The 23,157-nt window shown below is 46.8% G+C and overlaps 1 protein-coding gene across 4 annotated transcripts in view; it reads right to left on the reverse strand.

Moving 5' to 3' along the window:
- Positions 1-23,157, reverse strand: part of SEMA5B (semaphorin 5B) — a 750,739-nt gene that overhangs the window by 204,474 nt on the left and 523,108 nt on the right. For all 4 annotated transcript variants that reach the window (XM_063934055.1, XM_063934058.1, XM_063934057.1 and 1 more), the window contains 2 exons: positions 17,956-18,091; positions 17,205-17,412 (listed from right to left, as the gene is read on the reverse strand). In XM_063934055.1, coding sequence (XP_063790125.1) covers positions 17,205-17,412; positions 17,956-18,091 — 344 coding nt within the window. The remainder of the gene's footprint in view (positions 1-17,204; positions 17,413-17,955; positions 18,092-23,157) is intronic.

Genomic DNA, 23,157 nt, shown 5'->3' on the forward strand with positions numbered 1-23,157 from the left:
TCAGTTTTACATTTGATGTAATACATAAGAATTATTTGGACTGTGTGTGTGTGTGTGTGTGTGTGTGTGTGTGTGTGTGTGTAAATACATAAAGTAAATTGTTTCTGATAGTTCTTAATAATAATAATATGCAGCACTAGCAGCTTTTCTCTTTGGTACAGTTTTTATTTCTTATAACTAGTAATAATGGTCACAATCATCGGCAGCTACACCTACTCTGGGTGTAGTATGTGATGTCGGCGGACGGGCTCCCGGCGACCAGCATATCGGCGCCGGAATCCCGACCGCCGGCATACCGACAGCTGAGCGAGCGCAAATGAGCCCCTTGCGGGCTCGCTACGCTCGCCACGGTATCTATTCTCCCCCCAGGGGGGTCGTTGACCCCCAAGAGGGAGAAGAACTGTCGGTATGCCGGCGCCGGTATGCTGGTCGCTGGGAGCCCGACCGCCGGCAAAGTGAAGACCACCCCCTACTCTATGTATGCAACTGAGCTCTCGCATTACTATAATCATGTAGGATGCAAGTCTCTTTTGCTGTATATTACAGTGTGCTGGGTGAATTTGTTTTTCTAGATTAACCCCTCCATTATATGCACCTGTGATGACCAATAAATTGATTTGAGCAACTACCATTCTGTGTATCATTATTCTGCGAGGCATAGATGGGATCAGTAGTTGGAAGTTATTCTGATCCTTGTAGTACCATGCTGGAAAAAAAAATTGTGCCTCCAGTGAGTCTGCTCTCAATTTAGAAATACATAAATGTATGACTAAAATTTGTGCTATTACCATGTAGCATAGAACCACCAGAACAAAGACGTTATCCAGTTGATAGGACGACCACACTTAGGTTGACAGTCAATAGGTTGTCCGCTATTGGTCCACATGGTTCTAATGTAGACATTGACAATAGGTTGACATGGCAAAGGTCGCTACAGGAAAAGGTCGACATGACTTTTTCACAATTTTTCTTTTTTTGTCGTTGAAGTTTTTCATACTTAACAATCAACGTGGACTAGGATTGGGAATAGTTACCTGTGCCGACCGCAGTGGTAGCGAAGAGAGGCACCTTCCCGAAGCATAGTGAGCAAAGCGAGGGGACGCAGTGCACTAATTTGGGTTCATGTCGACCTTTTCCCGTGTCAACCTTTTTCATGACGACCTTTAGTTCATGTCAACATTTTTCCTGTGTCTACATAGTGCATGTCGACCAATAGTCGTCGACCTAGTGACTGTCGCCCTAGTTAGGATTAACCAATAATCCACACCCAGCAGAGATGCCTTGCTGTGGCTGGTGGTTTGCCATAGGTCTGCAAAAATGGACATAACCAAAATCTCTGCATTACTATTGAGATGTAGGACGTAAGTTTCTTTAACTGGTCCATTGCAGTGTGCTGGTAGAATTCTTTTTTGTCTAGATTAAACCCTTCATTACATGCACCAGTTATGGAAGAAAAAAATAAGATTTTACTTACCGATAAATCTATTTCTCATAGTCCGTAGTGGATGCTGGGGACTCCGTCAGGACCATGGGGAATAGCGGCTCCGCAGGAGACAGGGCACAAAAGCAAGCTTTTAGGATCACATGGTGTGTACTGGCTCCTCCCCCTATGACCCTCCTCCAAGCCTCAGTTAGGTACTGTGCCCGGACGAGCGTACACAATAAGGAAGGATCTTGAATCCCGGGTAAGACTCATACCAGCCACACCAATCACACCGTACAACTTGTGATTTGAACCCAGTTAACAGTATGATAACAATGAAGTAGCCTCTAAAAAAGATGGCTCACAACAATAATAACCCGATTTTTTGTAACAATAACTATGTACAAGTAATGCAGACAATCCGCACTTGGGATGGGCGCCCAGCATCCACTACGGACTATGAAAAATAGATTTATCGGTAAGTAAAATCTTATTTTCTCTAACGTCCTAGTGGATGCTGGGGACTCCGTCAGGACCATGGGGATTATACCAAAGCTCCCAAACGGGCGGGAGAGTGCGGATGACTCTGCAGCACCGAATGAGAGAACTCCAGGTCCTCCTCAGCCAGGGTATCAAATTTGTAGAATTTAGCAAACGTGTTTTCCCCTGACCAAGTAGCTGCTCGGCAAAGTTGTAAAGCCGAGACCCCTCGGGCAGCCGCCCAAGATGAGCCCACCTTCCTTGTGGAATGGGCATTTACAGATTTTGGCTGTGGCAGGCCTGCCACAGAATGTGCAAGCTGAATTGTACTACAAATCCAACGAGCAATAGTCTGCTTAGAAGCAGGAGCACCCAGCTTTTTGGGTGCCTACAATATAAACAGCAAGTCAGACTTTCTGACTCCAGCCGTTCTGGAATTATATATATATATATTTTCAGGGCCCTGACAACGTCTAGCAACTTGGAGTCCTCCAAGTCCCTAGTAGCCGCAGGCACCACAATAGGTTGTTTCAGGTGAAACGCTGACACCACCTTAGGAAGAAACTGGGGACGAGTCCGCAGTTCTGCCCTGTCCGAATGGAAAATCAAATATGGGCTTTTGTAAGACAAAGCCGCCAATTTTAACAATCGCCTGGCCCAGGCCAGGGCTAACAGCATGGTCACTTTCCATGTGAGATATTTCAAATCCACAGATTTGAATGGTTCAAACCAATATGATTTGAGGAATCCCAACACTACGTTGAGATCCCACGGTGCCACTGGAGGCACACAAGGGCTGTATATGCAATACTCCCTTGACAAACGTCTGGACTTCAGGAACTGAAGCCAATTCTTTCTGGAAGAAAATCTATAGGGCCGAAACTTGAACCTTAATGGACCCCAATTTGAGGCTCATAGACACTCCTGTTTGCAGGAAGTGCAGAAAACGACCTAGTTGAAATTTTTTTTTTCCGTGGGGCCTTCCTGGCCTCACCCACGCAACATATTTTCACCACATGTGGTGATAACGTTGTGCGGTCACCTCCTTCCTGGCTTTGACCAGGGTAGGTATGACCTCTTCCGGAATGCCTTTTCCCTTAGGATCCGGCGTTCAAACCGCCATGCCGTCAAACGCAGTCGCGGTAAGTCTTGGAACAGACAAGGTCCCTGCTGGAGCAGGTCCTTTCTTAAAGGCCGATGCCACGGTTCCTCTTGGAACAGACATGGTACTTGCTGAAAGCAAATCCCTTCTTAGCTCCCGAGGCCATTAGTCCTCTGTGAGCATCTCTTGAAGTTCCGGTTACCAAGTCCCTCTTGGCCAATCCGGAGCCACGAGTATAGTTCTTACTCCTCTATGTCTTATAATTCTCAATACCTTGGTTATGAGAAGCAGAGGAGGGAACACATACACCGACTGTTACACCCACGGTGTTACCAGGACGTCCACAGCTATCGCCTGAAGGTCTCGTGACCTGGCGCAATACCTGTCCCATTTTTTGTTCGGGCGGGACGCCATCATGTCCACCTTTGGTCTTTCCCAACGGTTCACAATCATGCGGAAAACTTCCCGATGAAGTTCCCACTCTCCCGGGTGGAGGTCGTGCCTGCTGAGGAAGTCTGCTTCCCAGTCGTCCACTCCCGGAATGAACACTGCTGACAGTGCTATCACATGATTTTCCGCCTAGCGAAAAATCCTTGCAGTTTTGCCACTGCCCTCCTGCTTCTTGTGCCGCCCTTTCTGTTTACGTGGGCGACTGCCGTGATGTTATCCCACTGGATCAATACCGGCTGACCTTGAAGCAGAGGTCTTGCTAAGCTTAGAGCATTATAAATTTGCTCTTAGCTCCAGTATATTTATGTGGAGAGAATTCTCCAGACTTGATCACACTCATTGTGTGACTGCTCCCCAGCCTCTCAGGCTGGCCTCCGTGGTCACCAGCATCCAATCCTGAATGCCGAATCTGCGGCCCTCTAGAAGATGAGCACTCTGTAATCACCACAGGAGAGACACCCTTGTCCTTGGATATAGGGTTATCCGCTGATGCATCTGAAGATGCGATCCGGACCATTTGTCCAGCAGATCCCACTGAAGAGTTCTTGCGTGAAATCTGCCGAATGGAAGCGCTTCGTAATAAGCCACCATTTTTACCAGGACTCTTGTGCAATGATGCACTGACACTTTTCCTGGTTTTAGGAGGATCCCGATTAGCTCGGATAACTCCCTGGCTTTCTCCTCTGGGAGAAACACCTTTTCCTGGACTGTGTCCAGAATCATCCCTAGGACCAGCAGACGTGTCGTCGGAACAACTGCGGTTTTGGAATATTTAGAATCCACCCGTGCTGTCGTAGAACTACTTGAGATAGTGCTACTCCGACCTCCAACTGTTCTCTGGAACTTGTTCTTATCAGGAGGTCGTCCATTTTCTTTGAAGACGAATCCTCCTTTCGTAAGGAAAGTGAAAAAGAATGAAAAATAAGTGAATAAAGATTAAAAACAAAGCTGATGTGTCGAGTGCCTTTTGTATTTATGTAATAAGATGGTCCTAATGTGCGTAAACCGTACTGGTTCCCACTGAGTTATATTGACATAAAAGGTTCTTACTGGGAAATACGTGAATATTTAACTGCAATAATATTCATTACTGGGATGTGTTCCACAGATGCAATATGGTATTAATAATTATGATAGTAAATGTGTGTCGGTTAACAGATGATTTCAGACAGATACACAGATCCTATATTATAATAGTTATTGCAAATTCCACACGATCCCATCCCTGGGATGTTACATATTATGCCTGCAGAGTTCGTTTACTCAGAGTGATTTATTATGTCTTTTATTGTAGTACAAAAGATATATGTGAGGTAAGAGATAAGTCACTCAATAGAGCACCCAAAGTTGCCACATTACCCACATCACGTGCTATATAGGCACAGTTGCCTGGATAATATTGGCAAGCTGGACTGTGAATTTGCTATAGGATATTGTTGTTACTACAATGTCCTGCTGAATCACCACCTTTAATTTCCCATGTGATCTGTGACTCAGAAAAGACCCAAAGATAGTCAGTTGACACAGTAATTTGGGCCAGCAATAACTCCTATGTGGTCATCCGACGCCCCATCTGATATGATGTGCACGATTTAAATATATATTTAAATCGTGCACATCATATCAGATGGGGCGTCGGATGACCACATAGGAGTTATTGCTGGCCCAAATTACTGTGTCAACTGACTATCTTTGGGTCTTTTCTGAGTCACAGATCACATGGGAAATTAAAGGTGGTGATTCAGCAGGACATTGTAGTAACAACAATTTCCTATAGCAAATTCACAGTCCAGCTTGCCAATATTATCCAGGCAACTGTGCCTATATAGCACGTGATGTGGGTAATGTGGCAACTTTGGGTGCTCTATTGAGTGACTTATCTCTTACCTCACATATATCTTTTGTACTACAATAAAAGACATAATAAATCACTCTGAGTAAACGAACTCTGCAGGCATAATATGCAACATCCCAGGGATGGGATCGTGTGGAATTTGCAATAACTATTATAATATAGGATCTGTGTATCTGTCTGAAATCATCTGTTAACCGACACACATTTACTATCATAATTATTAATACCATATTGCATCTGTGGAACACATCCCAGTAATGAATATTATTGCAGTTAAATATTCACGTATTTCCCAGTAAGAACCTTTTATGTCAATATAACTCAGTGGGAACCAGTACGGTTTACGCACATTAGGACCATCTTATTACATAAATACAAAAGGCACTCGACACATCAGCTTTGTTTTTAATCTTTATTCACTTATTTTTTATTCTTTTTCACTTTCCTTACTATCTTTTATTACTTCGCTTGATTACAAATTTAAGGACAATACTAGTCTGATCAATATCCTTAATTATACATAAAATTAATAAATATTAAGTGTGGCAATTTTGCCTATAAATACGAATAACATAGGGATTTTTTAACAATTTATCAATAAAGAAAAATATTTTAATATATTGGATATTGGGTTGTGTGCACCGCACAAAAAAACTGATTTCTTTTTTCTTTCCCCTCCCTTTGGGGATTTGACTTTATTCCTTGACCTAAATCAGTTGGTAGCACCTATAATTACCTTTAAAATGTCCCACGATTCATTCACTTAATTGTGATAGTGGTATTATTTAATATAAAGGTACCCCAAGCATATAAACTATCAGGACAGTTATATCCTGGTGCGGGTTACTCTCCAATTGGGAGGAGAATCTACTTTCTCCACCTTTTGGAAAACCTGGAATCCTCCTTTCGGTCATTACCTTGGTAAGGACCCGGGGTGCCTTGGACAATCCAACGGCATCGTCTTGAAACTGATAGTGACAGTTCTGTACCACGAACCTGAGGTACCCTTGGTGAGAAAAGGCAAATTTTGGGACATGGAGGTAAGCATCCCTGATGTCCCGGGACACCATATAGTCCCCTTGTTCTTTGCTATCACTGCTCTGAGTGACTCCATCTGGATTTGAACCCTTGTAAGTGTTCAAATTTTCCAGATTTAGAATAGGTCTCACCTAGCCTTCAGTACCACCATATAGTGTGGAGTAATACCCCTTTCCTTGTTGTCGGAGGGGTAATTTTATTATCACCTGCTGGGAATACAGCTTGTGAATTGTTTTCAATACTGCCTCCCTGTCGGAGGGAGACATTGGTACAGCAGACTACAGGAACCTGCGAGGGGGGAAACCTCTCGACATTCCAATCTGTACCCCTTGGATACTACTTGTAGGATCCAGGGGTCCTGTACGGTCCCAGCGTCATGCTGAGAACTTGGTAGAAGCGGTGGAGGGCTTCTGTTCCTGGGAATGGGCTGCCTGCTGCAGTCTTCTTCCCTTTCCTCTATCCCTGGGCAGATATGACTCTTATAGGGACGAAAGGACTGAGGCTGAAAAGACGGTGTCTTTTTCTGCAGAGATGTGACTTAGGGTAAAAAACTGTGGATTTTCCAGCAGTTGCCCTGGCCACCAGGTCCCATGGACCTACCCCAAATAACTCCTCCCCTTTATACGGCAATACATCTTTGTGCCGTTTGGAATCTGCATCACCTGACCACTGTCGTGTCCATAAACATCTTCTTGCAGATATGGACATCGCATTTACTCTTGATGCCAGAGTGCAAATATCCCTCTGCGCATCTCGCATATATAGAAATGCATCCTTTAAATGCTCTATAGTCAATAAAATACTGTCCCTGTCAAAGGTATCAATATTTTTAGTCAGGGAATCCGACCAAGCCACCTCAGCTCTGCACATCCAGGCTGAGGCGATCGCTGGTCGCAGTATAACACCAGCATGTGTGTGTATACTTTTTAGGATATTTTTCAGCCTCCTATCAGCTGGCTCCTTAAGTACGGCCCTATCCGTAGATGGTACCGCCACTTGTTCTGATAAGCGTGTGAGCGCCTTATCCACCCTGAGGGGTGTTTCCCACCGCGCCTTAACTTCTGGCGGGAAAGGGTATACCGCCAATAATTTTCTATCGGGGGAAACCCACGCATCATCACACACTTCATTTAATTTATCTGATTCAGGAAAAACTACAGGTAGTTTTTTCACCTCACACATAATACCCTTTTTTTGTGGTACTTGGAGTATCAGAAATATGTAACACCTCCTTCATTGCCCTTAACGTGTGGCCCTAAAAGAAAATACGTTTGTTTCTTCACCGTCGACACTGAAATCAGTGTCCGTGTCTGGGTCTGTGTCGACCGACTGAGGTAAATGGGCATTTTACAGCCCCTGACGGTGTTTGAGACGCCTGGACAGATACTAATTTGTTCGCCGGCCCTCTCATGTCGTCAACCGGCTTGCAGCGTGTTGACATTGTCACGTAATTCCATAAATAAGCCATCCATTCCGGTGTCGACTCCCTAGAGAGTGACATCACCATTACAGGCAATTTGCTCCGCCTCCTCACCAATATTTTCCTCATACATGTCGACACACACGTACCGACATACAGCACACACATAGGGAATGCTCTGATAGAGGACAGGACCCACTAGCCCTTTGGGGAGACAGAGGGAGAGTTTGCCAGCACACACCAAAACGCTATAATTATCCAGGGACAACCTTTATATAAGTGTTCCTCTTTATAGCATTTTAATATATATACATATCGCCAAATCAGTGCCCCCCCTCTCTGTTTTAACCCTGTTTCTGTAGTGCAGTGCAGGGGAGAGCATGGGAGCCTTCCCACCAGCCTTTCTGTGAGGGAAAATGGCGCTGTGTGCTGAGGAGAATAGGCCCCGCCCCCTTTTCGGCGGGCTTCTTCTCCGGAGTTTTAGATATCTGGCAGGGGTTAAATACATCCATATAGCCTCAAGGGCTATATGTGATGTATTTTTCGCCATACAGGTATTATACATTGTTGCCCAGGGCGCCCCCCCCCAGCGCCCTGCACCCTCCGTGACCGCTGTGTGAAGTGTGCTGACAACAATGGCGCACAGCTGCAGTGCTGTGCGCTACCTGATGAAGACTGAGAGTCTTCTGCCGCCTGGTTCCGGACCTCTTCATCTTCAGCATCTGCAAGGGGGGTCGGCGGCGCGGCTCCGGGACGAACCCCAGGGCGAGCCCTGTGTTCCGACTCCCTCTGGAGCTATGTCCAGTAGCCTAAGAATCCAATCCATCCTGCACGCAGGTGAGTTGAAAATCTCTCCCCTAAGTTCCTCGATGCAGTGAGCCTGTTGCCAGCAGGACTCACTGAAAATAAAGAACCTAAAAACTTTTTCTAAGCAACTCTTTAAGAGAGCCACCTAGATTGCACCCTTCTCGGCCGGGCACAAAAACCTAACTGGGGCTTGGAGGAGGGTCATAGGGGGAGGAGCCAGTACACACCATGTGATCCTAAAAGCTTGCTTTTGTGCCCTGTCTCCTGCGGAGCCGCTATTCCCCATGGTCCTGACGGAGTCCCCAGCATCCACTAGGACGTTAGAGAAATAAATGTGAGAAACTACCAATCTGTGTATAGCTGTTATGGGAAGCATGGGTGGCACTAGTAGCTGGACACGGTGCCTGATTAAGGTCCACATGGGCCTGGAGCTGAAATTTATTAAGGGCCTATTGTAGTATAACGTTCTTCCTCCATATCTCTCTGATTGCCCATTCTCTCCACATATACAGTATGTGAATGCCCCCTCAAAAGCTCACACTTCCCCATCATACCTCACTGCTCTTCCCACTGCTCACAGTGCTTCCATCACACCTCACAGCTCGCTCCACCCAGCTCTCACGTCTCCCATCACACCTGACTGCTCATACTGCAGCTTACTCTCCCCCCACACACACAGCTCACACTTCTGCCACCTCACCTCCCTATTTTCCCCGCCCCCCCCCCCCCCCACACACACACACACGCAGCTCACTGCTCACCCCCCATCACACCTCAAACTGCTCCCCTCATGTCTCAGCGTTCTCTCAGGCCTCTGACTAATTCCACACCATAATTAAGTTTTCCACAACCCTAAATTCTCTCAGCACCTTTATTCCATTCCCCCATACACACAATTTCCCTTAATTTTACCCCTAGCAATCTCACAAAGAGACACACAAAAGTGTTTCCTTGCACTCCCTTTTACCTTACAAGCCACTGAGAGGCTGAAAGGGCAGTTACCCGCATCCTTGGCCGGCCCATCCCTGGATGTGTGGGCCTATTTTCATTTGGGGCCTGATTTTGCAGCTCTACCAGCCCAATTGTTAATCTGGTCCTGGTTGGAGAGTATGCTGATCCTTGTAGTGCCATTTTGGAGAAACTTGGGAGTGCCTCCAAATGAGTTTGCTCTCTATTTAGAAATACATAAATATACGACTCAATTTAGTGCTATTATCATGTAGTGTAGGACCACCAGAGCAGAGACGCCTGCCATGGCTAGTGACTTACCAGATGTTTGCAAATGTATATAAATGTTATCTCTACCCTTACTATTATCATGGATGATTTATGTCTCTTTTGCTGGTCCATTGTGGTGTACTGAGGGGGAAAAAAATTCCTAGTCTAAGTTAGCCACTCCCTGTGAAGGGCCAATAAATTGATATGAGCAACTACCATGTGTATCAGGTGTAAGAGATGAGATGTGTGTGCACTGTGCACACACATGACTCCTTACTCTGGCTACATACTCTCGATAAAGCCGTGTTGCGGCCCTGTTGACTCCCCACTGAACTGTCACAGAGAAAAGACTGAGATGCATACAGGTCAGACTCTGTCATAAGTACGTTAAGATGTGTATGTAGGCCCAATTTTTGACACAATTTGTTAAAAATTAATAGACACAGTCGCATTCCAACTTGTGTGTGACTCATCATCAGGCCCTCTGTAAGCATGCATATATTATATACAGATACATCCTCATACACTATTGCTGCAGTCACGCCAAATATCCCCTCTCGGGTCTCCAAGTCTCATGCAAATCGTCTTGTGGGGGGTCGCCTTTTATGAGCGAATGTGCATCATCATTGCAATGTGATGCAACAAAATCGCTTCACAAGACTGCACTGAATTTGATATGTGACATGTATCTGTGTGCGAATGTAAACAAAGTGCAAAGATGTAGTGACTGTAGCTTTTCTATCACGCCATGTTCCATTGTGCTTTGTATACAGATTCAGACCATGATATACAAATTTCTCATATAAAAGTAATCAGTTCAGTCATGTGAAGTTGGCTTTGTTGCATTGCATTGCGAATAAGACCCCATTAGTGCAAAAAAAAAGATGCTAAACCGATCTGTGTGGCTTACTTGTGCCAGGCGTGGTTGTTCTGTGCTTTCTTAATAAATGAGGGATCTTATAGTCAAGAATACTTCTAACATTTTAAATTGTGACATTAACTGACTAGGGGAAAAGACATAAAAACATAACATATAACAGTAAAATTTTTTATTCTGTATAAGAAACTGAAGTGGTGGAATTAATGGCAAAATAATGCCACGGAGGACAAAGACGATCCTACAAGTAATGTTCCACATTTATAGAATATCACCCAGTTGTATGTGGCTGTAATGCATTATTCTTGTTATAAAACCTGCTCACATTATTACCAAAGACGTGCCGTCACCAGTGTAACTGGTCTTTGCCATCTGAAATTATGTTATTTCTCATAACAAAATTAAATTACCTCTTATCTATTATAAGGTCAATACTTTACCTCCAGTTATAAATTCTGTTTTTCTTACGTCCTAGTGGATACTGAGGATCTGTGCTTTAGTACCATGGGGTATAGATTTGGTCCACTGGAGCCTGGCACTTTAAAACCTGTAGTGTGTGTATGTGTGTGCTGGCTCCTCCCCTCTATGCCCCTCCTACCATACTCCGTTTAGAAAAAGGTGCCCAAGGAGCCGGGTGCATTTCTCTGACGCTCCAGAGAGTTTCCTTTATTTTTTATTTTAGTTATTTATTTTCAGGTAGTACTGGTTGGCAACCAGTCTACCTGCTTCGTGAGACTTAGAGGGGGGACCGAACCAACCTCCTGAGGGTTAATGGTTCGTAATCCCAGCTGACAGGACACTGAGCTCCTGAGGTGCTGTTCACACACCGTTAGTGTATGTGCCCACGCAAGCAGCTAGCCGCCACCCTCTAACAGATGCCGAAGATCGATAGGTGCGGTGTGTGTTAAGTCACGGGCCTCGAGCTGCGGTGCCCGTCGCAGACTAGACTGGCTCAGGGCTCATGCCCCGCAGTGCTCACTGTCCATTAGGGCTTGTCTGTACTGTTACATATATTTATGTGTTTTAACATGGCCAGTATAAAACGGAAGGGACCGCGCGCCATTGCAAGGAGCGGGGCTTCCCGTGGCAGGACCAGAGGCGGGAAGGTGCCATTTCCTGCTGCTGCAGATCATCAAGGCTGCATGCACGCTGCTCCTCCAGGGACCCACGCTGTTAGAGACTCTGTACTGGGACCAGGGGATCATAGCAGGGGGGGAGCACACCAGCGGTAGCGCCGCTGCACTTCTATCAGGTTGTACACATAATTTCACACACTGCGCTGCTGTGTTTTGTGTGCTGGTCTCCGTTCCTCAGTGTCACTCCAGGGGCTCTCTAGGGTCTGTGTGGAGGTGTTTAGTGAGCTGTGCTGTATTACAGTTGTGTAAATATGTCTGTGGGCATGGTTATGTGTGCTGCTTGTAACTCTACCTCTTCATCAGCAGGGTCCCTCATGTGTGAACAGTGCTCCTTATCTCCACAGGGACACAGTTCACTGGCACCTGACTGGTTAGATAATTTTAAAAGCATGATTCAGAATGTAAATTCAGCATTAGGTGCAGAGAGAGACAGGTGTTGAAACAGTCTATTGAATGTATGGCTAAAGCAGCAGATACCAGAAAGGTTTCTCAGCCCCCTCAGTTGGTTTCACATAAATGCTCACTGCCACAGGTGCTCCAGTCTGATTCTGATTCTGATCAGCCTGATGTTGATGATAATGATATGGATGAGGACAGCTCTCTGTCCCCTGGGGTGGAGGCCCTCATTTAAGCTGTAAGAGAGGTTCTTCACATACCGGATCAGGACACAGAACCAGATAAGGAGTTGTACTTTAATGTTAGATCAAAGAAGTCACCTTTTCTGTGTCTAAAGAATTGTAACAGAAATGTAAAATTCTTCAGAGGTTTTTAGCTACTTTTCCCCTCCCAGCTTAGGACAGGAAGGTATGGGAAAAAACCCCATCAGTCGATTCTTCTGTATCCAGACTGTCTAAGAAATTGGTACTGCCGGTGCCAGGGGCTATGGGGGTCATTCCGAGTTGTTCGCTCGCTAGCAGATTTTAGCAGCATTGCACACGCTAGGCCGCCGCCCTCTGGGAGTGTATCTTAGCTTAGCAGAATTGCAAACGAAAGATTAGCAGAATTGCGAATAGAAATTTCTTAGCAGTTTCTGAGTAGCTCCAGACCTACTCACAGATTGCGATCAGCTCAGGCCGTTTAGTTCCTGGTTTGACGTCACAAACACGCCCTGCGTTCGCCCAGCCACTCCCCCGTTTCTCCAGACACTCCCGCGTTTTTCCCTGTCACGCCTGCGTTTTTCCGCACACTCCCAGAAAACGGCCAGTTTCCGCCCAGAAACACCCACTTCCTGTCAATCACACTTCGATCACTTCAACGATGAAAAATCTTCGTTCGGACGTGAGTAAATCTACTAAGTTTTGTGCTAAAATACTAACCGCATGCGCACTGTGTACCATGCGCATGCGCATTTTTGCCTTAATCGCTCCGTTGCGAAAATCTGCAACGAGCGAACAACTCGGAATGACCCCCTATATCCCTAAAAGAGCCGGCTGACTGTAAAATTGAGACCACTCTCAAGGCGTAGCACAGTGCCCCACAATTGTTTGTGGGTGGATTTCCAGGGCGGTAGTCAGGTGGTCTGATACGGTTATTGATGGTTTAGATTCTCTGCTCCAGGATGAGGTCATTACTCTGCTGCAACATATACAGGATGCTGCAAATTTTATGAGTGAGGCTATAAAAGAATTGTGTAAGATAAATGGCCGCACTACTGCTATGGCTGTTTTGGCACGCAAAGCTCTGTGGTTGCGTCAATGGTCAGCGGACGCTGATTCCAAAAAGGGTGCAGAAAATCTTCCCTTTACAGGTGATGCCTTGTTTGGCGACAAATTAAATAAATGGATCTCCCAGGCAACGGCGGGTAAGTCTACCTATCTGCCGTCGGCTGTGCCACCTGCTAGACGTTCTTACACAGGTCCCTCCTTGCAGTCCTTTCATGTGGCACGGTTCAGAGGCAGGGGCCGGGGGGTCTCCGCTACTCTCAAAGGATCTCGTGGTAAGTCCAGTTAACCTGCAGCTGCTGCCTCCCTGGAACAGATCACCAGATCCCCTGCCACTAAGCCTTCCGCGTGACGGTTGGCCCTAGCAGCACGGCGACTTTCAGGTGGGTGCTCACCTTCAACACTTCGCCCACGTGTGGGCGAATTCCTGCCGGGATCCTTGAGTGAGGGACCTCATTTCTCAGGTATACCGGCTGGAATTTCAAGCACTTCCTCCTCACAGATTTTTCAAATCTGGCTTGCCAGTTTTGCCAGCAGCAAAAGTTGCCTTGCAAGACGCTATTCAAAAAGTTTTGCAGATAGGGGTCGTGGTTCCAGTACCTCCTCTGTTACGCAACAGGGTTTTTCATTCCAAAACCAGAGACAGTTCGGTGCAACCCATCTTGGACCTGAAGTCTCTAAACCCGTATCTGGGGGTGTTCAAATTCAAGATGGAATCCCTGCGGGCAGTGGTGTCCGGTCTGGAGGAGGGGGAATTCCTGGTATCTCTAGATATCAAGGATGCTTACCTACACATTCCCATGTGGCCCCCTCATCAGGCTTACCTCAGGTTCGCCATCTTGGACGACCACTTCCAGTTTCAGGCTTTGCCCTTTGGCCTGTGCACAGCTCCGAGGGTCTTCACCAAAGTCATGGCAGAAATGATGCTGCAACTGTGCATGATGGAGCCAACATAGTCCCCTACTTGGACGATCTCCTGATAAAGGCTATGTCAAGCGAGCGTCTATTGCACAGCATCGATCTGACGACTCGCCTGCTTACGGATCATGGGTGGATCCTAAATTTTCAGAAATCTTACCTGGAACCGACCCAACGTCTTCAGTTCCTGGGAATGATAATGGATACAGTGTCTCAAAAGGTCTTTCTTCCACTGGACAAGGCCCAGGCTATCCAGGCTATGGTCCGCTCAGTGCTCCATCCTCGCAAGGTATCCATACATCTTTGCATACACTTGCTGGGCAGAATGGTTGCTGCTTACGAGGCAATCCAATATGGCAGATTTCATGCCCAGCCATTTCAGCTGTATCTGCTGGACAAATGGTCAGGGTCTCACCTTCACATGCATCAGGAAGTGACCTTATCTCCAAAAGCCCTGATCTCTCTGTTATGGTGGCTACAAGTTCCTAACCTGGTAGAAGGCAGGAATTTCAATATCCACTCGTGGATTCTACTGACAACGGATGCCAGCCTCCGGGATTGGGGGGCTGTGACCCAAGAGGCCCAGTTCCAGGGGATATGGTCAAATCAGGAATCTGCTCTGCCGATAAACATCCTGGAACTCAGGGCAATTTACAATGCCTTTCTGCAGGCTTCCCATCTCCTGAAGGATCAGGTGATCCAGGTTCAATCGGACAACGCCATGGCGGTAGCGTACATAAACCGACAAGGGGGAACAAAAAGCAGAGCGGCGATGCGAGAAGTGTCAAGAATACTCGTCTGGGCAGAGGTCAACGCAAAGGCCATCTCAGCCATATTCATTCCAGGAGTGCACAACTGGGAAGCGGACTTCCTCAGCAGACACGACCTCCATCCGGGGGAATGGGGCCTACATCCCCAGGTGTTTCAACAGTTAATTCACCGGTGGGACTGTCTGCAGATAGATCTTATGGCTTCTCGTTTCAACAAGAAGCTATGCCATTACTGTTCCAGAATGAGGGATCCGCAGGCTGTAGCAGTAGATGCACTGACGACACCATGGACGTACCAATTTGTGTACCTGTTCCCTCCTCTACCGCTAGTCCCAAGGGTTCTAAAAAGTCTACGAAGGGAAAGCGTTCAAGCAATTCTAATTGCCCCAGATTGGCCTCTGCCGCTTCAAAGGGATCTTCTTCAACAAGGTCCGTTCGTCTATCCAGACTTACAGCGGCTACTTTTGATGGCTTGGAAGTTGAGAGGCAGATTCTAGCTAGAAAAGGTCTTTCCTCCCGGGTTATTTCCACCATGGTCCAGGCCAGGAAGATGGTTACGTCTAAACATTATCAACGTATCCGGAAAAAGTATGTTTCCTGGTGTGAAAGTAGAAAGGTTTCTCCTGTGGAATTTAGAATGGGTCACTTTCTACTTTTCCTCTTTTCCTGCAAACGGGAGTGAATATGGGCCTACGGTCAGGCTCCATGAAAGTGCAGATTTCGGCGCTCTCTATTTTTTTTCCAGAAACAACTTGCAATGTTGCCGGAAGTACAAACTTTTCTAAAAGGAGTTCTTCATATGCACCCGTCCTTCATACCACCCATGGCTCCGTGGGATCTCAATGTGGTTCTGTCCTTTCTCCAATCAGACTGGTTTGAACCCTCACATAGGATGTAGTTAAAACTTCTCAACTGGAAGACTGATGTTATTAGCATTGGTGTCTGCCAGACGTGTCTCTGAATTGGGGGCCTTATCCTGTAAGAGCCCTTATTTGATTTTTCACAAAGACAGGGCAAAACTCAGGACCCGACCTCAGTTTTTGCCAAAAGTGGTGTCAGCTTTTCATGTGAATCAACCCATTGTGGTTCCGGTGTTGTCTGACACCTCCATTGGTCCAGAGTCCTTGGATGTGGTGAGGGCTCTGAAGGTTATGTCAAATGGACTGCTCGTCATCGGAAATCTGACTCGCTGTTTGTCCTTTATGATGCCACCAAGACTGGTCGTCCGGCTTCTAAGCAATCAATTGCTCGTTGGCTCAGGTTGACCATTCAACAAGCTCATACTTCGGTGGCTCTGCCTTTGCCAACGTCTATTCAGGCCCACTCGATGAGATCTGTGGGCTCTTCCTGGGTGGCTGCCCGGGGTGTCTGGGCCTTACAGTTGTGCCGAGCTGCTACTTCCCCATGGTACTATAATACAGATCCCCAGTATCCAATAGGACGTAACAGAAAATAGGAATTTAATACCTACCGGTAATTCCTTTTCTCGTAGTCCGTAGTGGATACTGGGCACCCGCCTCAGTGCTTTGATTCCAGCTTACCTGAGTAAGTGTTTGGTTGGCCCACCGTTGCGGTCCCGTTTTGTTGTTGTGATAGCTTTGCTATCTTGGTTCGGTTGGTGTTGCTATCTTCTGTTTTGGTTAGCGCCTTCCTTTTTGGTTATGGTTGTGTGTTGGATTCATGCCTCACCGCTGTTGTACCCGATTTCTTCTCTCGTGGTATGTCCGTCTCCTCTGGCACAGTTTCCTGAACTGAGTCTCTTGGAGGGGCATAGAGGGGAGGAGCCAGCACACACATACACACACTAAAGGTTTTAAAGTGCCAGGCTCCAGTGGACCCAATCTTTACCCCATGATACTAAAGTACAGATCCCCAGTATCCACTACGGACTACGAGAAAAGGAATTACCGGTAGGTATTAAATTCCTATTTTAATTCAGAAAACACATTGGGACGAATGCAGTACTTTAAACACGAGAGTGGGGAAGACAATCCCGCTGGGAGCAGAAGCCACTGAATTTATGTTCTGCAAGTACCTCTGTTTAATTACCTGTTCCTATATACATGACATGGTATAAAGTGTCCTTGCCCTGGACAATGTCCACCACCAGTTTGGAGAAGCGCACACTGTCCTGTGTCACCAATGGATCCACAGACACCGGCTGGACTACGTCGTTCATAAGAAAAAGACGCTGAGCATCCTGCAGGCTCCTCTCGGTAAGGTTCTCATTGGGGCTGTCATCATTCAAGATTCCACACTAACAGGAAGGGAGCATAGTCAGAGACTGCAGCAGCGAATTAATGAGACCAGCAAAGAGTTATGGGTAATGGGGAGGACAGGAAAGGTGATGTAGGTGACAAGTCAGGCAATAGAGAAAGGACTCATGTGGAGGTAAAGTGTGTTGCAGCACATACAATTGACACATGGTATTAAATAAAGGAAACAAATGACAGAGAAACTAAAGATCAAGACAAAATTAGAATTTGTGCAGCTTTGAATTTGGATCCATTGTGCTGTACAATGCCAAAACACTTTATAGATGGCCCATACTACATTTTTGTATATATACGTATAGGCAAATTTGTCTGCAACTTCAAATCTGAGGCAAATTCTCCACTTACATCAACAGAAATGATGTCTTTTGTCATTACCTAGCAGGTCATAAAAAGAACTGCACAGATAGGGCAAAAAGGAATGCAAGATGAGGAGACTCAAAGCTACCTTATACTGTATGTACAATGATGTTATGTTCTAGATTCTACAAAGTCTCCAGCATAGCCTAGATATTGGCCGCTCTTACCTGGAAATTGGGTATGGGGTTGGCCGTTGGTAGCCAAGCTGATCGAGGGTTTTCTTGGTATCTAAATGGGCCATTGAATGCCTGAGTGATAGCGCTGAGATTAAAGGCACAGACTGCTGAGGCAGCAATGCTATTTCTGGAAAAATAAAAATAAAATCAGAGTTAATAGTAATATAAGTCATTGTGAATTAGTGATACATTGCAACAATTATGTTTACAGGCTTAAAACCTAAATCAGGACTGGTTACATTATGTACTGTAGTAATGAAAAGATGAATAAGAGGCCAATATAGTGTGCAGAACTGCTGAGTTACCCTGCAAATCATCTGTGGTGACAACACAAGCCCTCAATTTGCGCTGGTGCATCTAGCCGAGAATTACGCCAAGGCACATATGATTGCTGAGAAACAGAAAGAAGAGCAATGGCAGCAGGGCATCCATTTATGTAAATTAAAGTAAAAAGAAGATTTCTTGAAATAAGATATATGGATGGAAAGGGGGCATTTTTAGGTCATTTCTTGCTATTTATAGAACTTTAATTTTCACTCTAAAATGATTAAAGCTTGCACAGCTTAAGCTATTGCACATCAGGTCTTGTAAGAATACAAGAATATGCATAATGGTGTTCACTTTGTACCTACCTTTCTCTAACGTCCTAGTGGATGCTGGGGACTCCGTAAGGACCATGGGGATAGACGGGCTCCGCAGGAGACATGGGCACTTTAAGAAAGAATTTAGGTTCTGGTGTGCACTGGCTCCTCCCTCTATGCCCCTCCTCCAGACCTCAGTTTGATACTGTGCCCAGACGAGCTGGGTGCTTTTCAGTGAGCTCTCCTGAGTTTGCTGAGAGAAAGTATTTTGTTAGGTTTTTTATTTTCAGGGAGCTCTGCTGGCAACATACTCCCTGCAGCGTGGGACTGAGGGGAGAGAAGCAGCCCTACTCTCTGAAGCTAGGTCCTGCTTCTTAGGCTACTGGACACCATTAGCTCCAGAGGGATCGTACGCAGGATCTCACCCTCGCGTCCGATCCCAGAGCCGCGCCGCCGTCCCCCTCGCAGAGCCAGAAGACAGAAGCCGGGTGAGTATGAGAAGCAAAGAAGACTTCAAAGGCGGCAGAAGACTCCGTTCTTCACTGAGGTAACGCACAGCACTGCAGCTGTGCGCCATTGCTCCCACACACCTCACATACTCTGGTCACTGTAAGGGTGCAGGGCGCAGGGGCGGGCGCCCTGGGCAGCATTTGGGACCTCTTTTGGCAAAAGTTAAACATATATACAGCTGGGCACTGTATATATGTATGAGCCCCCACCAAAAATTGCATATTTAAGCGGGACAGAAGCCCGCCGCCGAGGGGGCGGAGCTTCTTCCTCAGCACTCACCAGCGCCATTTTTTCTCCACAGCTCCGCTGAGAGGAAGCTCCCCAGGCTGTCCCCTGCAGATACACGGTAGAAGAGGGTAAAAAGAGAGGGGGGGGCACATAATTAGGTGCAAAAAAATATATATAAACAGCAGCTACTGGGTTAACATTAAGTTACTGTGTTATTCCTGGGTTGATAGCGCTGGGGTGTGTGCTGGCATACTCTCTCTCTGTCTCTCCTAAGGGCCTTGTGGGGGAACTGTCTTCAAAAAGGGCATTCCCTGTGTGTGTGGTGTGTCGGTACGCTTGTGTCGACATGTCTGATGAGGAAGGCTATGTGGAAGCAGAGCGGGAGCAAGAGAATGTGGTGTCTCCGCCGACGGCGCCGACACCTGATTGGATGGATATGTGGAAGGTTTTAAATGATAATGTTAATTCCTTGCATAAAAGGTTAGAAAAAGCTGAAGCCTCAGGACAGTCAGGGTCCCAACCCGTGCCTGATCCTATGTCGCAGAGGCCGTCAGGGTCTCAGAAGCGCCCACTATCCCAAATTGTTGACACAGATACCGACATGGATTCTGACTTCAGTGTCGATTACGATGATGCAAAGTTACAGCCAAAATTGGCTAAATCCATCCGTTATATGATTATAGCAATTAAGGATGTGTTGCACATCACAGAGAAAATCCCAGTCCCTGACAAGAGGGTACATATGTATGGGGAAAAGAAGCCGGAGGTAACCTTTCCCCCCTCACACGAGCTAAATGAGTTATGTGAAAAGGCTTGGGAATCTCCAGATAAAAAACTGCAGATTTCCAAAAGGATTCTTATGGCGTATCCTTTCCCGCCAACGGACAGGTTACGCTGGGAATCCTCACCTAAGGTGGACAAAGCTTTAACACGCTTATCCAAGAAGGTAGCCCTGCCGTCACAGGATACGGCTACCCTGAAAGATGCTGCGGATCGCAAACAGGAGGTTACCCTGAAGTCCATTTATACACATTCAGGTACCTTACTGAGGCCGGCGATCGCGTCGGCCTGGGTGTGTAGTGCTGTAGCAGCATGGACGGATACCGTGTCTGAGGAAATTGATACCTTAGACAAGGATACTATATTGTTGACCTTGGGGCATATTAAAGACGCTGTCCTATATATGAGAGATGCTCAAAGAGACATTAGTCTACTGGGTTCTAGAATAAATGCTATGTAAATTTCTGCCAGAAGGGTCCTGTGGACTTGGCAATGGACAGGTGATACCGACTCAAAAAGGCATATGGAGGTTTTACCTTACAAGGGTGAGGAGTTGTTTGGGGAGGGTCTCTCGGACCTGGTCTCCACAGCTACTGCTGGAAAGTAAAATTTTTTGCCATATGTTTCCTCACAGCCTAAGAGAGCACCGTATTATCAAATGCAGTCCTTTCGATCACAGAAAAACAAGAAAGTCCGAGGTGCGTCCTTTCTTGCCAGAGGCAGGGGCAGAGGAAAGAAGCTGCACAACACAGCTAGTTCCCAGGAACAGAAGTCCTCCCCGGCCTCTACAAAATCCACCGCATGACGCTGGGGCTCCGCAAGCGGATCTAGGCCCGGTGGGGGCACGTCTTCGAAATTTCAGCCACAAGTGGGTTCACTCCCAGTTGGATTCCTGGGCAATAGAGATTGTGTCTCAGGGATACAAGCTGGAATTCGAGGAGATGCCCCCTCACCGATACCTCAAATCGGCCCTGCCAGCTTCCCCCCACGAGAGGAAAATAGTGTTAACTGCAATTCACAAATTGTATCTTCAACAGGTGGTGGTCAAGGTTCCCCTCCTTCAACAAGGAAGGGGTTATTATTCGACCATGTTTGTAGTCCCGAAACCGGACGGTTCGGTCAGACCCATATTGAATTTAAAATCCCTGAACATATACCTGAAAAGGTTCAAGTTCAAGATGGAATCGCTGAAAGCGGTCATCGCAAGCCTGGAAGGGGGGGATTTTATGGTGTCTCTGGACATAAAGGATGCATACCTTCATGTCCCCATTTATCCACCTCATCAGGCGTACCTCAGATTTGTGGTACAGGATTGTCATTACCAATTTCAGACGTTGCCGTGTGGTCTCTCCACGGCACCGAGAATATTTACCAAGGTAATGGCGGAAATGATGGTACTCCTGCGGAAGCAAGGAGTCACAATTATCCCATACTTGGACGATCTCCTGATAAAAGCGAGATCACTTTCTCTGGAAGAAATTTCCAAGGTCTGTGGTCAAGTCAAGAGACTTGCCTTCACATCAACATCCTGGAACTAAGGGCCACATACAACGCCCTACGTCAAGCGGAGACCCTGCTTCGCGACCAACCGGTTCTGATTCAGTCAGACAACATCACCGCAGTGGCTCATGTAAACCGCCAAGGCGGCACAAGGAGCAGAGTGGCGATGGCGTAAGCCACCAGAATTCTTCGCTGGGCAGAGAATCACGTAAGCGCACTGTCAGCAGTGTTCATCCCGGGAGTGGACAACTGGGAAGCAGACTTCCTCAGCAGACACTCCACCCCGGAGAGTGGGGACTTCATCAGGAAGTCTTTGCACAGATTACAAGTCGGTGGGAACTGCCACAGGTGGACATGATGGCATCCTGCCTCAACAAAAAGCTACAGAGGTATTGCGCCAGGTCAAGAGACCCTCAGGCGATAGCTGTAGACGCCCTGGTGACACCGTGGGTGTTCCAGTCGGTCTATGTATTTCCTCCTTTTCCTCTCATACCCAAGGTGCTGAGGATAATAAGAAAAAGAGGAGTGAGAACAATACTCATTGTTCCAGATTGGCCACGAAGGACGTGGTATCCAGATCTGCAAGAAATGCTCACAGAGGACCCGTGGCCTCTTCCTCTAAGACAGGACTTGTTACAACAGGGGCCCTGTCTGTTCCAAGACTTACCGCGGCTGCGTTTGACGGCATGGCGGTTGAACGCCGGATCCTAGCAGAGAAAGGCATTCCGGATGAGGTCATTCCTACGCTGATAAAGGCTAGGAAGGACGTGACAGCTCAACATTATCACTGTATATGGCGAAAATATGTTGCTCGCTGTGAGGCCAGGAATGCTCCTACAGAGGAATTCCAGCTGGGCCGTTTCCTTCACTTCCTACAGTCCGGAGTGAGTTTGGGCCTAAAATTGGGTTCCATTAAGGTCCAGATTTCGGCCCTATCCATCTTCTTTCAAAAGGAGTTGGCTTCTCTACCTGAAGTTCAGACGTTTGTAAAGGGAGTGCTGCATATTCAGCCTCCTTTTGTGCCTCCAGTGGCACCTTGGGATCTTAACGTGGTGTTGAGTTTCCTGAAATCCCACTGGTTTGAACCACTCAAAACGGTGGGGTTGAAATATCTCACGTGGAAGGTGGTCATGCTATTAGCCTTGGCTTCGGCTAGGCGTGTGTCAGAGTTGGCGGCTTTGTCACATAAAAGCCCCTATCTGGTTTTCCATGCGGATAGAGCAGAATTGCGGACCCGTCCACAATTTCTGCCGAAAGTGGTTTAATCCTTTCATATAAACCAGCCTATTGTGGTGCCTATGGCTACTACTGACTTGGAAGATTCCGAGTTACTTGATGTGGTCAGGGCTTTGAAGGTTTATGTAGCCAGAACGGCTAGGGTCAGAAAAACAGTCTTTGTTTATCCTGTATGCTTCCAACAAGATTGGTGCTCCTGCTTCAAAGCAAACTATTGCTCGCTGGATCTGTAACACGATTCAGCAGGCTCATTCTGCGGCTGGATTGCCGCATCCAAAATCAGTGAAAGCCCATTCCACAAGGAAAGTGGGCTCTTCTTGGGCGGCTACCTGAGGGGTCTCGGCATTACAGCTTTGCC

The sequence above is a fragment of the Pseudophryne corroboree genome, chromosome 7 (assembly GCF_028390025.1).
Source record: "Pseudophryne corroboree isolate aPseCor3 chromosome 7, aPseCor3.hap2, whole genome shotgun sequence".
NCBI classification, from domain to species: domain Eukaryota; kingdom Metazoa; phylum Chordata; class Amphibia; order Anura; family Myobatrachidae; genus Pseudophryne; species Pseudophryne corroboree.